The sequence below is a fragment of the Nycticebus coucang genome, chromosome 4 (genome assembly GCF_027406575.1).
Source record: "Nycticebus coucang isolate mNycCou1 chromosome 4, mNycCou1.pri, whole genome shotgun sequence".
NCBI classification, from domain to species: Eukaryota; Metazoa; Chordata; class Mammalia; order Primates; family Lorisidae; genus Nycticebus; species Nycticebus coucang.
In genome coordinates, this window is record NC_069783.1 from 89,912,310 (window position 1) to 89,928,555 (window position 16,246).

Consider the following 16,246-nt stretch of genomic DNA (forward strand, 5'->3'; position numbering starts at 1 on the left):
CTGGCATTTGGGGAGGCCAAGGTAGGAAGATTGCTTGAGGCCAAGAGTTTGAGACCTCAAAAGTTTTAGACACCAGAGCCTGAGCAACATAGAAAGACTCTGTCTCTACCAAAAAAAAAAAAATTAGCCAGGTCTGGTGGCATATACTTACAGTCCCAGGTACTCAGGTGTCTGAGATGGGTGGGCCACTTTAGGCCAGGAGTTTGAAGTTGCAGTGAGCTATGATGATGTCATCTAGCCTTGGCAACAGAGCAAGACCCTGCCTCCAAAAATAAGTGAATAAATAATGTTTTAGTTAAAATTTCTGAGAGAGTGTGAATAAGTTGATTTATTTCTTATGCTACTTGCTAAAAGAGTAGGGGAATGTATTATATGAAATAATTTTATTTAGTTTTACCCTTTTTTCATCCCCTCTTCCCTCATAGTTAGAACCTCAGAACCGCTGCAGAATGCTCAGATTTTAAACCAAATAACATCAAAATCAAATCCAGGAAACAACTCGGCCTGCATTTCTAAGAATCAGGTAACCGTGATGTTTGTGAATTATATGGAACCTGAGAATAGTTGAATGGCCATCCTGGCTTCCCTGTACATCTCATTTCTTTGACCTGTCTCTCATGACTGTAACCTCCTTGTCAGTCACCTGCCCCTGTGGCAACTTCCTGGGCCTGTCATCCTCTCCCACTTCTCATTTCAAATATAATTTGTTGTGTGACCTAAAGAGGGATCTCTCACCACACAGCCTCCTATCTTCATGCCTCCAGCAGCTTCTCCTATCCATATCCCCTGCCTCTCTGTTCTGCTGGCCTCTCTTCACAGGGTCAGGAAATTTCCACCATGGATTACACCTACCTGGAGGCTCCTGACCCTGCTTAAAAAACTCAGAGCCTCATGTTGATTCCTATAACCTCAATTAGAGCTCTAATACTCCCAGGCACTGGGATTTGCTTCCATTGTACCAGTTCATTCTTTATGTTTTATATATCTCTCTTCTGTTTCTCAATGTACTCTTTAGTACCAAATTATGGAGATTCTAACTTCTTTTCACTCTCTTCAAACTTGGGACATGGCTACTTCTAGCCTGTCTCTCAGGACTGACAAAATACTATTTCAGAAACAGCAGAAGCCAACAGATGATATCTGTCAGTTTTCTGCCATTAACCAATATATTTAACTGCATCCTTGCATGCTACTCCAGTGGGAAAAGATGGCCTTCTCCCTGTACTTGTCTTCATTCACATTGAGATTTTTGGCTTATTGAGACCTCTTCTGCCCTGATGGCTTATCAACATGTAAAAGCACTCAGGTTTCTTCTTTCCTCGGCCTCATGGTTCCCTGCTTCTTTCCCTGCATAGTATAGGTCTTCTTTCAATTTTCTAAGGACCTTCTTGGAGCTGAATCCTATAGAAATGTCCCTGTTCTTGGTGCACACTTGAGGTTTATTAATGTAACACATGCCTAGAAGTAAAATATGCATTACGCATTTCTAACTTTGATAGTGCAAACTTTCCCAATTTATATCCTCCATAGGCTTGCCAGGCTCATGACTCCCTATTGCCCTAAGTTTTTAGACAGCAGAGGTGGGTCATATTTGTAGTCATATTCCCTAGATCTAGCAAGGGCACCACATGATGGAAGTGCTCAGTAAGTGTGTGTTTAGTGAATGAATGCTAGCATTGGGAACTTGGGAGGACGGGGTGGTATAGGTAGGCACTGTAGCCCTCAGTCAGGACTCTACTCTCTTACTGAGTATGGCTTTTTAAAAAATTAGTCACTCGATTAAGTTACAATAGTTACTGTAAGGATAAATGAAAATTAAAACTTATTTTAATAGGTTTTAACTAATGTGGAAGAGCACATATAAATCTGCTTGAGATTAACAGGCCTTTTCCCTCAAGCCTTCTCATACTGTTTTGTGAAGTAATGTGGGGGAAGGTTTCTTCTCAGATTAGTAAATGCTCGTGTTTCTTTTCTGTCTTTCAGGGTTCAGAACTTTCTGGAGTGATATCTTCAACTCGTGATAAAGAGTCAAATATGCAAGTACAGTCAATGTATTCATCTGTTACTTGGTTTCCTTCAAGTGCTACTTTAGCACAGTAAACTATGTTTCTCCACTCTAGGGAGAAAAGGGTGATCATGATTTCTAAGTCGGAATATTCTGCACACTCATCTTTGGCAGCCAAAGCAGATGTTCAGCAGGTTGTTATGTATTGCAAGGAGAAGCTTATTCATGGAGAATCAGAATTTTCCTTTGAAGAACTGAGAGCCCAGAAATATAATCAACGGAGAAAGCATGAGCAGTGGGGTACTTGCAGTCTTTTATTTTGAGTCGTTTTTATGTCACTTAAAGTAATCATCATCTTTGACTAATTACGTTTTTTGTTAAATAATTGACTATGCTGAAAGATGCTGCAAAGAACAGCCTCCAGCTCATCTTATCAAAAGCCTAGAAATCTTTGTTAAACACTAGCTGCAGCAGCTATGTTTGTCCAAGTACTAAATTGATGTCTTGGCAGCAAAGCTCATAGTTGAAAGAGCACTAAAGTAAATATCTATACCAGTGTCACTTAGCTTTGGTGAAAGAGATATTTTAAAGTTTTTCAACATTATCTGTATATAGTAATTCTAAATCTGTAAGTTATTTGTACTGTAAAAGGTCAGGAACTGAAATTCAGAAGAACTTTTCCAAGATCAGCATCTACTACAACATTCAGGAGTTCTCTGGTCAAAGTGCTGTTATTCATCAAGTTTTGTCCCTCACAGGAAAAGCCATGTGCCTTAACACCAGTGTTTACACTTGGCTTTGCTGTAACAACATGAGTCTTAGAGGAAAATGAACCACCCTTGTTCCACTCGGGGCTTTTATACCAGCTAAATTATTTGGACTACAGCCACTTTGTGAGCCTGTTTTGTTCATTACTTTTCATATTCAGTCGAGAACAGTTAATACTTGTGGAGAACCTATTTTGTGCCAGGTATAGACATGTTTTTCTTTCTTAATCTATGACCTGCAGCCTCAAGTCATACTCTGGATTGTCTGGGGTATGGCTCTGTTAACCAATTACTGGAAATGAGGCTGACCACAGTGTACTTGATGCCCTGACCCTTTAGTGCACTTCACTTTTTCTTCTTACAGAGTCCCTAGAACTTTATATTTTTAAAAACTAAAAGTGAAAAGGCATTTTCAAATGATTTACACAGTCATATTGTTTTGTAAGAAATGTTTAGTATTATACTATGCTATTACCAGATATTGTTAGTCAACATGTATACTAATCTGGTTTATGAGATAAAAATGACTTCCCAGGGGAAGTGACATTTAAGCTGAGACCAGCCTAAGACAAAGTATATTTTTCTTCGTATGCTTTTTTTTTTTTTTTTTTTTTCAGATTAATATGAGGGTATAAATGTTTAGGTTAGATTGTTTTCAATTCTAAGATAAAGTTCCAGTTGTAGTTGAGTAAATTGTTTTTTAATAACTTACATGCTCCATACTTAATACTAACCATGTTGCTGAGGGCAGGTAAAAATTATAATAAACACAAGTGTTACTACCTAATGAATCCAAGTGAGGTTATATAAATGTTTATTGTATTGTTCTTTGCATCTTTCAATAATAAAAAAATGTACTTATCTTAAAAAAATTATAATAAAAAGGAAATACAAGTTGCAGTTCTAAAACCTAATAAACATGGAAAAGACTATTTTAAAAAATGTCTTCCTAAAATATAACTTTCTCCAGATTTTGCATGTGTTCCTCTGATCACCTGAATTTAAGTTTTGTATGCAATCCATTTTTAATGTTTCTTAAAGTAAATGAGGACAGACATTATATGAAAAGGAAAGAAGCGAATGCTTTTGAAGAACAACTATTAAAACAGAAAATGGATGAACTTCACAAGAAGTTGCATCAAGTGGTAGAAACATCCCAGGAGGACCTGCCCACTTTCCAGGAAGGGTCTGAGGTATGTCCATGCTCTTCACTGGTGCATCACCTGCCCGGTAGCACTGATGACAATGCTGACTTAGTCCTTTTGTGTACTGTTTTTAGAGTTAATCTGATCGTAATTAGTGGTTTTCTGAAACTTTAAAATAATTTGTTGCAAAATGATGTTCAAAATGTAGGACGAGAGAAGGAAGTTACAAAACAGAATGGGTAGTATGTTTTAGATTTGTGTATGTATGTGCACATGTTTATATATTTATGTGTTAAGTATTTAATTAAAGTATTCTTTTCTGTTTTTGTACAGTGACTGTGTACTACATACCAAAAATTTGAATACAATACCTTAGTTAATTTGTCATCTAGATATATTTTCCTTTGTCATTTCATGTTGGGAAGAGGGAAAGGTGATTGTGTTAGAGCCACAAATATTTTCTTGATTGTTTTACAAGGAAGTGTTTAGTGGATGGTGGAGATTGGGAATAAATTTAAGCTGGGTAATGGTTGCTTAATCTTTCACATAGATTATGTGTGGCATGGAATACCATAAAGATAAAATACCTTATTGCTTTGGGCAGCGCCTGTGGCTCAGTGAGTAGGGCGCCGGCCCCATATGCCGAGGGTGGCGGGTTCAAACCCAGCCCCGGCCAAACTGCAACCAGAAAATAGCCGGGCGTTGTGGCGGGCGCCTGTAGTCCCAGCTGCTCGGGAGGCTGAGGCAAGAGAATCGCAGAAGCCCAAGAGTTAGAGGTTGCTGTGAGCCGTGTGACTCCACGGCACTCTACCCGAGGGCGGTACAGTGAGACTCTGTCTCTACAAAAAAAAAAAAAAAAAATCCCTTATTGCTTTTATAATTATACAAATATATGAATACATATGGGAACTTATAGCTAAATGTACCTTTATTTACTAAATAGTTACAAAATATTCACAAAACATTCTCTGCTTATTGGCCACATCTTTCTACATACGCACAAAGTCTTCTCTCCCACTCATGGCAAATACATTTCCTATGTATGGACCTCTGTATGTAGTTTTATAGTTCTGGGGAATTTTCATGGAGTTTTGTTTTTTGTTTTTGTTTTTGATAGTTTACCGTCCTATACATCTCTGTCAGGCTTTCCTGGACTAATCTTCCAATTTTCTTAACTTTTTCTTTTTTACTTTTTAAATTTTTTCTGCCTTTGCCTGTTTTTCCCCTAGCTTTCTGGGAGTTTTCCTTAACTTTTTAATGGCATTTTTATTTCTGATGTCATTTTAGGATTAGTAACATTGCTTTTTTATTATATATGGTCATTTGTGTAGCTGCCTATTCTTGTTTTGTGAATATAATATCTTCCCTGTTTTTTTTTTTGAGACAGAGCCTCAAGCTGTCGCTCTGGGTAGAATGCCATGACATCATAGCTCACACAACCTCCAACTCCTGGGCTCAAGCAAGTCTCCTGCCTCCGCCTCCCAAGTAGCTGGGGCTACAGGTGCCCGCCACAACGCCCGGCTATTTTTTGGTTGCAGCCGTCATTGTTGTTTGGCGGACCCGGGCTGGATTCAAACCTGCCAGTTCAGGTGTATGTGGCTGGCGCCTTAGCTGCTTGAGCCACAGGTGCCAAGCCAATATCTTCCCTCTTAATGTGAGGATATTAATGGGAGGTTTTTTCCTGTCCAGAATCCTTGATTTTTCATTTATAAGTATCATTTGTTTTGATCTTTGTCCTTCATATTGAACACTTATCTATGTTCTCATCCAAGCTATGGCTGGTTGGAAGCCATAGGTGTGTGAGCAGGGCTTGCTGACAGGTTGGCTTCACAGGGAGGTGTCCATTATCTTGGGCAGATTGATTCTGAAGAGCAGAAACTTTTGATGAGAGCCTACACCTGGGCTGCTAGCATTTGTGGGGCCAAGGAAAGGGGCCAGAGGTCCCACTGCCTTCTAAGTAGGTTGACTCAGTCTTTTTCTCTCATATAGTATCTGTTGCCACTATCCTCAGCCCTAGTTCCAAATCCTTTTGATTGCTTCTCCAGGAAGGAAACCCAGTTAGCTGCTAGGCCAGGCTTGGGTAATCACCTTCTGCATGCACCTGTAGGAGTGAGTGTCAGGATTTACTTTTGGACAGACTTAACTTTTGCCACATTCCTGTTTTCAGCTCCACCTTCCCTTCTATTCTTAGGTATATCTAGTATTACAGATTTCTGAACTTCTAGAGATGAGGAGCACAACATCCCTAGCTTCCTCCACAGCTATTTTAGGTGTTAGAATTCCTTTACTGTCATTTAGGTGAGGTTTTTCAGAGGGAGTAGCTGAATAAAACACAAGTTTAAGCCACTATCTCTAACTAGAAATCTCTTTGTAGAACTTACCTCTGTGTATGGGTGGCATAAGAATACATTTTCCAAATGTTTTCCTAGTTGTCCCTAAGTCATTTATTGATCAGCTCAGTCTTTCTCCTTCATTGATTTAAAATATCTTTACCATGTATTAAATTTTTATATACATATAAGATCCAATTCTAAAATATCTATGCTTTTGGTCAGTAGATCTCTTCTTGTTCATTCCATGTTATATATTTACTATACCTTTCTTGTATCTTTTGATATCCGGTAGAGAAAGTCTCTGATTATTGTTCAAAATCCTTCTTCACAATTGAATGTTGTGATTATTTTTAATCTTTGCTAATTGGGTAGGTGAGAAAATGGTATAGGTCATTTTAAGTTATCTTGTAGGACAATAAGTATAGGATGAACTATTTATGTTTTGTTCATTTGTCTGTGAAATACCTATTCTTGCCCTAGAAGAATACTTTTATGTGTTTAGGAATTAATTCCTCTATGGTTTAATTTTGTAACATTAACATATACAATTGCAATCTTACATAGATGTGAGTAGCAAAGCAAAGATTTTAAAGGAAGAGCGTGTTATTCCTTCCTGTTGTGAGATATACTTTTGTTACAGTTAACATTGCAGTTTAGATTTGTGTTTCCTGTTCTTCAAAGAGAAAATGGCTACCAATGGGGGATATTTTAATGGAAGGAACAACTTTATGAACATTTGATAACATTCATCTTTTGATCTTTTCCCACAATTAGGAAAAAAGAAATAAGATAAAGTAATAAGATGATACAACTTTAGAAGGTAGTTATCTCAATGGTTAGAAATATGAGATGCCTGCCTCTTGCATCTGTGGTTAAGAAGCTACAAAGCATCCATCCTATACAGTATTCTTTTGTTGTCGAATGTTCATTTCAGAATACCTGAAGGGGGAAGAGGACGCTTCAGGGGGAAAGGAATCTACTAAAGACAGATGCCATGCTTTGAAAAGCTATAATGTCTGCTTAGTAATATTCTGGACTTCATGGTCTTGCTTTTGTTTGTTTGTTTGCTTAATGTGAAAGGTTAATCCAGCATGTCTGGGGCCAAATGTAGGCTCTCAGCCGGAACTGAGAGCTCCACGTCTTCCAGCCATCAATCAGCAGATCTCAGCACACGTAAGAGAGAATCTAAGAGAGGCACCTCCTGTTGCTCCTCTGATGACAAACACTATTCCTGCAGCTTTGGTGTCCTCAGCCATCAGCCAAAGCATACCTCCTCCCGTTCCTTTGACAGCCCAGTCAGTGACAGACTCCGTGTTTGGAGTGGCCAGAAAAGATCCTGGGTAAGCCTCAATAATCCTAGAGAGGATAGTGATTGAATGGCATCTGTCAGCTTCTTTACATGACCTATAGTATCAAGACAGTATGTAAAAGATGAATGACTCCTGCTTTTTAAATTTTTTTTTTTTTTTTTTTTTTTTTTGAGATAGAGTCTCACTTTGTCACCCTCGGTAGAGTGCCGTGGCTCACAGCAACCTCCAGCTCTTGGGCTTAGGCGATTTTCTTGCCTCAGCCTCCTGAGTAGCTGGGACTACAGGCGCCTGCCACAATGCCCGGCTATTTTTTTGTTGCAGTTTTGCCGGGGCCGGGTTCGAACCTGCCACCCTCAGTATATGGGGCCAGCGCCCTACTCACTGAGCCACAGGTGCCGCCCTAAAATAATTTTTAGATACTTAAATTGTTGAAAAAGCAAGTTACCAAAACATTGTCCCCAATCCTTCAGACTTACTTATTTATTCTACTGCTTCTTTTAGTGTATTTGTTTTACTTTATACTTTTCTCTCTGATTCAGAAATTTCAATACCCTGAAACTCAACAGTGTCTCCATAACTGAAGAGTTTGCATCTGTTGAGCTGAAACTGCCTTTCTTACTGGTTTTGGCTGAATACCTACAGGAATAATATCCAGGCAGTTACTTGATATGTGTTCTTATATTCCTTCTGTCTTCCTAGCGGAGCAATTTGAGATTAATACCCATGGTACTCTATGTTAAATCCACCTCTATTCAGCATTGGAGGTTTCCTCTCAATTTTGAGGTTTTTTTCTAGATTTCGGAAATTATAATTAATATCACATCACTAGCTTTACTTAAATTTTTACCTTCAGTCACTTTGGCTCTCTTTTAAGTCATGTGTTTATAGGGATTTATAAAATTAAAATTGCTTTTCACTTTATACTTTACATCTTAAAAGGATACATTAAGAGAATTCTAGCAATATTAAATAGACATGGGCAGCGTCTGTGGCTCAAAGGGGTAGGGCACTGGTCCCATATGCCAGAGGTGGCGGGTTCAAACCCAGCCCCGGCCAAAAAAAAAAAAAAAATATTAAATAGACATTTGCAGTCCACTACCTCAAGTATACTTTAAGTAAGCTGTGATATAAATGGTTTGTGTGCCATTTTTTCTTTCTTGACAACTGGTTATTTTTAAGGTCTGGGGCACATTACTGTGGCTGCTAACTATTCACCTACACAGCTGAAGCACACCAGTGTGCTTCCCGATACCCAATTCTAGTGCCTGTGTGGGGTGCCCAGCACCTGGAGCTGAGTTTAACCATTTAACCTCTATAGTAAATGGGATCATTTGAATGAAGGAAGCTGTCATCCTGCCCTACCTGTCCATCTCTACCATAGTAGAGATGGTTATTATCCCTGTGTCACACAATCCCAGTGTCACACAAATGTTTTGGTATCTGACCTTTATCTTTGAGATTTTTTTTTTTTTTTGAGCCAGAGCCTCAAGCTGTTGCCCTGGCTAGTGCTGTGGCATCACAGCTCACAACCACCTCCAACTCCTGGGCTCAAGCGAGTCTCCTGTTTCCACCTCCCAAGTATCTGGGACTACAGGCACCCGCCACAACGCCCGGCTATTTTTTGGTTGCAGCCATCATTGTTGTTTGGCAGGCCCAGGCTGGATTCGAACCCGCCAGCTCAGGTGTATGTGGCTGGCACCTTAGCCGTTTGAGCCACAGGCGCCGAGCCTATCTTTGAGAATTCTTTTCCTGAAAAGAAATTGAAAGGAAAAATGAAACATTTCATTTACTTACTCTAGAGACCTAAGTAGTTCCATCCGTATTATAACAACAGGCTCATAATTGTTGACTGATTTTTTTTTTTTTTTCACCATCATTTCTTGAGAGTTAGTTTAAAAATTCTAATATGTCAGGCATGTTTATTCTTTAGTGTGTCTCAAAAGTTTTCTCTTCCAGATGTGTGAGTAAAAGTACTCATGAGTTCAAGCCACATAGTGGAGCAGATATAAAAGAAGGTAATGTTTAATTATAATAAATTTATTTCTGACCTGTTGACTAGATTCCTTCAGGTTGCTAAGAGGTCTTTTTTGGCTGTGGTTTATGAACCTTCAGACCTTAATGAGCCTGAGTGTTAGTAGCTTTCCTATCCTTAAAGTTATATTTAAGTCTGGAACCATTTCAAATAAATGTAGAAATATATTTGTTAGTCACATCTTCTAGTTTAGAATCCTTTAAAAACTTAATTCATGAAAACTTTTCTATTAAATTTCTCAGCAGATTAAAAATAAGAGTCACCTTTAGTAGATTAGGTAGGAAAGGCTATCCAAAGTTTAATTAGGAGTGTTACACTCTTATTAGGTACTACTTTGTCAGAGACGTTTGCATAGAAGGTAGGTTTTATAAATAAAATAAGACACACAGATTGGGTATTCACTTCTTCCTCCTGTGTAACTGTGGTATCCTTTCCACTGTCAGTTTAGTGAGTAGCCAGACTGTTCAAAACAGCTGGAGAGGCATTCGTTGAACCAAGATTCACTGAGCATGCTGTCTAGGTACCAGGCACTATTCTAGATAGTTAGAGATACATTCATGAACAAAAAGGGCAAAAGTCCCCACCCACACGGGGGAAAGAAGTGTTATTAGAGTTGGGGGATTGAAATTTCAGAGAACTTGATAGGAAGCCACCATGCAGCTAGCATGGGGAATCTGTTTTAGGCAGAGGGAATATTGACTATTGAGCCCCTAAGGTAGGAATGTCCCTGACGTGCTGTAAACACAGCAAAGAAGCCATTGCAGGGAGGTAAGCAGGTGGAGAAGGAAGGTGAGGCCTAAGCAAACAGGGCCTGGACTGTGCAGGACGTTCTACACCATGCCTGGCTCCAGCTGAGTGAGAGGGAAAGCCAGTCTCAAGATTTACATCATGACTACACACATGTAGTGCTTTGGATATAGTGTAGTTAAAGGTACTATCTGTGACAAGCTGCTAATCTGGTATGATCTCAGGCTACACACGTAATCTCTTTGAGTCTTTATTTCCTGTTCTGTAAAAGGATAATGTTCACTTTAGCTACCTTGTAGAACTATTATAAAGATAAAAAATTAAATTTATGAAAGCACTGTAATAATGGAAGTCTTTAGTGATAATTAACAGTGACAAACTTGATTAATTGTAAGTTATATTGTGTTTCTTCTAAATTATTCTGATTTGCCGACTGATACTACATTTTGTCCTCATTTCTTTACAAGGATGTGAAGTGCATAAGGTTGCTCACACAAGTTCTTTTCACACGACTCCAAACACATCACTGGGAATGGTTCAGGCAACCCCATCCAAAGGGCAGCCCTCGCCCACTGTGCATACAAAAGAAGCATTGGGTAAGGCATTTTATCTGAGAGTGTAGCGTGTGACTCCAAATTAATGGGCACTCTTTTGCAACCTGTTTACAGCTGTTCTTTTTGTTCTTTAAGGTTTCATCATGAATATGTTTCAGGCTCCTACACTTCCTGATATTTCTGATGACAAAGATGAATGGCAATCTCTAGATCAAAATGAAGATGCGTTTGAAGCCCAGTTTCAAAGTAATAACAATTTAACTAAAAGCTACCAAGTGCATAGTATTATGGGTGGTTGTATGTGGCCTGCCCTTGGTTAGCTTGTCTCATAAGGGCAGGAAATGCGTGAAATAAAAATATAGTGGTTCAACATATGTGACAGATTTGCTTTGTTTTAAAAAAAATAATAGTAAGTGTTAAAGGAGGACAAACCCCTCCATGGATAGAGATGGCCAGGAAGGGCTAAGTACTCAAGGTGTGACCTTGAGTACTTGGTAATATGTATGCAGGAACTCACAACCTGGGGCTTGAGTGTTAGACCCTGTGACCATGGTCAGGTCACTTCATCTCACTACAAAGTGACATACTGCCTAGAATTTGAAAAGCTGATAGCAGTTCTTGTAAGCTGTTACCTTTCTGTAATTGAAGTTTAGCATAAAGGATAGTGTTTTTTCCTAGTATAGTAATTAAATGGCATTTTTTATTCTATTGCAGAAAATACAGGGTCTTTAGGAGCTTGGGGAGTCAATAAGATTATCTCTTCTTTGTCATCTGGTTTTCCTGTGTTCGAAGATGGAAACAAAGAAAATTATGGGTAAAGAAACATATAGTTAATGGGCTGCCATAGAGGTTTGTCTGGGACTTGAGGTGCTGAGGTGGCGGAAGGAGAATGTGGACTGCAGGTCAAGTGGCCTTTTGACCACATGACCAGGAGTGTGCTGCCATAGCTCTCCAGATCTACAGTGCTGTGGGATTTCTAAGAGAGCAGACCTCCCATAGCAAAAGCATGTGTTGAGAAAGAAAGACAATGTGGTTATAAATTAGCAGAGAACTGAGAGATTCCATGGATTTGCAATTGTATTAAGACGTGGGCTTGGCCCCTATAGCTCAGCAGCTAGAGCGCCAGCCACATGCACCAGAGCTGACGGATTCGAATCAGCCTGGGCCTGCCAAACAACAATGAAATAGCCAGGTGTTCTGGCGGGCACCTGTTGTAGTCCCAACTACTTGGGAGGCTGAAGCAAGAGAATTGCTTAAACTGAAAGAGTTTGAGGTTGCTGTGAGCTGCGACACCATGGCACTCTACCTAAGGCAACATAGTGAGACTCTGTCTCAAAAAAAAAAGATGTGAATTAACCACTACAGGTATCCATGTAGCTCTGTTTATATTTGCAGGACTGATAAAGTAGAAAAGGAAGTGGCTTAGATTGGGTAGTGCTGCAGAGAGAATATGCTTGAGGCTGACAGACATTATGTTAGCTGTGTCTGGCGGTAGAATGGTCTAGCTGCTTCACTGTCAATATCATAGTTTAAATCTGGAAGAAATTCATGTTGAGTTAGAAAGGGTGTGACCAGCTCTCAGAGAGGAATTACATAGCTAGACCAAGCCCTGAAAATAAGAAATAGGCATCCATGGCTTTCCACTGGCCATGGCCCTAATTCTTCTCTTCTTCCTAAAAGTTTTTTTTTTTTTTTTTTTTTATTATTATTATTATTTTTTTTTGTAGAGACAGAGTCTCACTTTATGGCCCTCGGTAGAGTGCCGTGGCGTCACACGGCTCACAGCAACCTCCAACTCTTGGGCTTCAGCAATTCTCTTGCCTCAGCCTCCCGAGCAGCTGGGACTACAGGCACCCGCCACAACGCCCGGCTATTTTTTTTTTTTTTTTTTTTTGGTTGCAGTTTGGCCGGGGCTGGGTTTGAACCCGCCACCCTCGGCATATGGGGCCGGCGCCCTACTCACTGAGCCACAGGCGCCGCCCCTTCCTAAAAGTTTTAACTCAAGTAATGATAGGTCTTCTTTTAGAAGTATATATATAGTACAGTTAACTCATTTTGCACTCAGTTGTGCTAGAACTGTCAAAGGAATTTCTGTATAAATAAGTAGAGAATTTTCTAACACTCAAATGATAGCACTTACTTCCTTAGCATATTTTACTAACTTTCCAAATTTTTCCTTAGATTACCACAGCCTAAAAATAAACCCACAGGAGCCAGGACCTTTGGAGAACGCTCTGTAAGCAGATTTCCTTCAAAACCAAATGTAAGCAAATCTCTGTTTCATCCGTGAACCCTTTCCTCTCCTTTTTACCAAATGATTATGCCAGTCAAATGATATGGTATATATAAAGTTGTGCTGAAAAATACAGTGGTATATGAAGAATGACACCTTTAGAACATTGTTCAATAATTATTTAAGAAGAAACAGAGTATATGCATAGTCTCCAAGTGTCTCACAAAAATTATTTATTAATTACTGCAGTGGTTTAGCATTTATCCACAGGTTCTTTGAGTTGGAATTTAATTTATCTCCCTTTGAATGTGTCTAGTCTTGGTAACTTGCTTCTAATAAATGGAATAGGGGAAGAGAAAACTGTTTATAGTGGAGAAACTTGGCGGATTCCCCCTAACCAAGTGGGCTAACTTCATCAGGAATAAGTTGTGTTGACAGCCTATATCCCCTAATATGATGTAATAAACCCCAGTCTAATCCAGAAAAACATCAAGTAAGCCCAAATTAGAAGGGCGTCTACACAGTTCCTTTCTGACCAATCTTCAAAAGTGTCAGTGTAAGAAAGAGTAAGAAAGACCAGTAGACTCAAGGAGACTTTAGTAGGTGTGACAAGTAAAGATAATATGGAATCCTGGCATTAGTGGGAAAAGGGGAAATGCAAATAGTCTGTAGTTACTAATATTATTCAGTTTTTACAAATGTGCCAAGGTTGACAATAGAGGAAGCTTGCTGAGGGGTATCTGAGATTTCTGTACTACCTTCATAACTCTTCTGCAAATCTTGTTTTAAAATCTTTTGTCAAATTTTAAAAAGCATAAAAATTGGCCAGGTGAAGTGGCTCATGCCTATAATCGTAGCACTCTGGGAGGCCAAGGCAGGTGGATTACTTGAGCTCAGGAGTTTCAGACCAGTGGGAACAGCAGCGAGATCCCATCTCTACTAAAAATAGAAAAACTAGCGAGGCGTTGTGGCAGGTGCCCGTAGTCCCAGCTACTTGGAAAGCTGAGGCAACAGGGTCCCTTGAGCCCAAGAAACTGAGGTTACTGTGAGCTATGATGACACCATGGCACTCTACCGAGAAGAACAGTGAGACTCTGTCTCAAAAAACAAAAGTATAAAAATGGAAAAGAGAAATGTGGCCCTTGTAATGTGACGCCACTGATATGTGTTAAAGATGAAGTATCCTTATTCTGGGGAAAAGAGTAAAACCTTATCCATTTCTTTTTTAATTCCTTATTTTTTTTGAATCTTAATGTGTTAATGTGTAAGATTTCATGGACAAACCAGAGAGACTGCTGCTTCTTTTCAGTTCATCCTCTATTGTAGGAAGTGCCTCACACTGAAGAGTTTTTGGACGATTCAACTGTCTGGGGTATTCGCTGCAACAAAACCCTGGCACCCAGTCCTAAGAGCCCAGGAGACTTTACATCTGCTGCACAGCTAGCATCGACACCATTCCACAAACTTCTAACAGAGTCAGTGCACATTCTAGAAGATAAAGGTGTGTGTTACACTATTTTAGTGTCTGAAACAACTTTGATTGTTTCAGTACTAGTTTTCTCTGAAAATTCTAAGTGGGAAGTTTTAAAATATAAAGAAGAAACTCACAATCCATTCAAAAGTATTTTTACTTATATAGTTTGTTAATAAAATCTTTGTATTTTAAAAATGTAATAACTTAGATTATAGGGCAAAGAAGAAAAAATCTATAGAAGCATTTAAAAGCAAATAAAATTCAGCCCATTTGTATAGGGTATATTTATTTTATTTCACATCAAATGAAAAGGTCACTACAGACAGATTGAACTATTTGAATAATGCTAAAAATAGTGAACATTTATATTTTCCTTCTAATTTAACAAGAGTAACAAATAGCTAATTTTAGTCCTTGATGTGTGTCTATAAATTTTATTTATTTTAGATGTGAGGCCACGTACTATATTCAGAAAGTCTTATTTTTCTTTTTTTCTTTTTAGTGATCTGACTTGGAGAGTAATGATAAAATCACAAGCAGTCCTTACATCCACCCCTTTCCCAATCTATCATCTCTATATATGTAGAAGATGTTTATATATCAGAATTGAACCCTAATACATGATGTCATTGAGCATAGGTAGTTGTTAGTGATGGAGTACCAATAACTAATGACAAAATACACAGTTAACTCTCAGTATCCAGGGTACTTGGTTCCAGAAACCCCTCCAGATACCAAACTCCACATGAATGCTCAAGTCCCACAGTTGATCCTCCAGAATCTATGCATACAGAGGGCTGACTGCATACTAATTGTATCAACTGCTGGCACTTTAAAAAATAGCAGTTCACCAAAACAAAGAATTTCATTCCTCTAGATGGATGTGTATTTTCATATGAATTCTGAGCCTGTAGTCCTACACATTTTTGACTAAAGATTTCTTAGGAGTGCTAATCCAGTATATTAAATTTATTTTCTTTTCTGAACCTTAAGGAGAGTTTCATTGAAACTTCAACAATTCCTAGTTGCCATCATAAGCCTGCTACTTTAATTTAAAAAAAAAAAAATTTTTTTTTTAAGCCTTTTTCATTTGGGGAAGATAGTTTATTCAGTCCAAAGAGCCTTTCAAAGAGTCAATATTGGCTATTCTTAGAGTATTTGCCACTTTGGTTCTGTAAACAGAAGCTAATGTTCTAGTGCTAAAAAAGTATTAGCACCTCATGTGATAGCTTGAGACTCCATCTCAAAAAAGAAAGGAAGAGATTCAACACATTGTATGGTTATTACTTCTGGTGATGTGATCATTAGTGAATTTTCTTTGTTGTTTATATATAACTTCTAGTTTTCTATTACTTCTATAATAAAAATAGTTTACTATAACCAAAAAAAAAAAAAAAAAAAGCATTAGCCCCTATGCATTGAGGGAATATCTAATAAAATTTAATCCAGTGTAATACTCAGCAGTATACAGTATTAGCATCACGTGGTAGAAGATCAGTCTGTTTCTCTGCTCTATGTATTATAGTGTACATATCTATGTATACAGGTAGGTTTGGGTTTGTTTTTTTTTTTTTAAGTTGCAGGGAGTGATAAGTATTCCCAGATAGCTTTCTAGTTTAACACTAGAAATTATTTAGTCAGCTAAG

The 16,246-nt window shown here is 38.5% G+C and overlaps 1 protein-coding gene across 1 annotated transcript in view; it reads left to right on the forward strand.

The window, feature by feature from the left end:
- BUB1 (BUB1 mitotic checkpoint serine/threonine kinase) overlaps positions 1-16,246 on the forward strand; it is a 41,205-nt gene that overhangs the window by 11,189 nt on the left and 13,770 nt on the right. Inside the window, exons 6-16 of the mRNA XM_053588975.1 lie at positions 426-523; positions 1,984-2,040; positions 2,125-2,305; positions 3,814-3,965; positions 7,331-7,590; positions 9,517-9,575; positions 10,807-10,935; positions 11,029-11,139; positions 11,608-11,707; positions 13,075-13,156; positions 14,453-14,627. Coding sequence (XP_053444950.1) covers positions 426-523; positions 1,984-2,040; positions 2,125-2,305; positions 3,814-3,965; positions 7,331-7,590; positions 9,517-9,575; positions 10,807-10,935; positions 11,029-11,139; positions 11,608-11,707; positions 13,075-13,156; positions 14,453-14,627 — 1,404 coding nt within the window. The remainder of the gene's footprint in view (positions 1-425; positions 524-1,983; positions 2,041-2,124; positions 2,306-3,813; positions 3,966-7,330; positions 7,591-9,516; positions 9,576-10,806; positions 10,936-11,028; positions 11,140-11,607; positions 11,708-13,074; positions 13,157-14,452; positions 14,628-16,246) is intronic.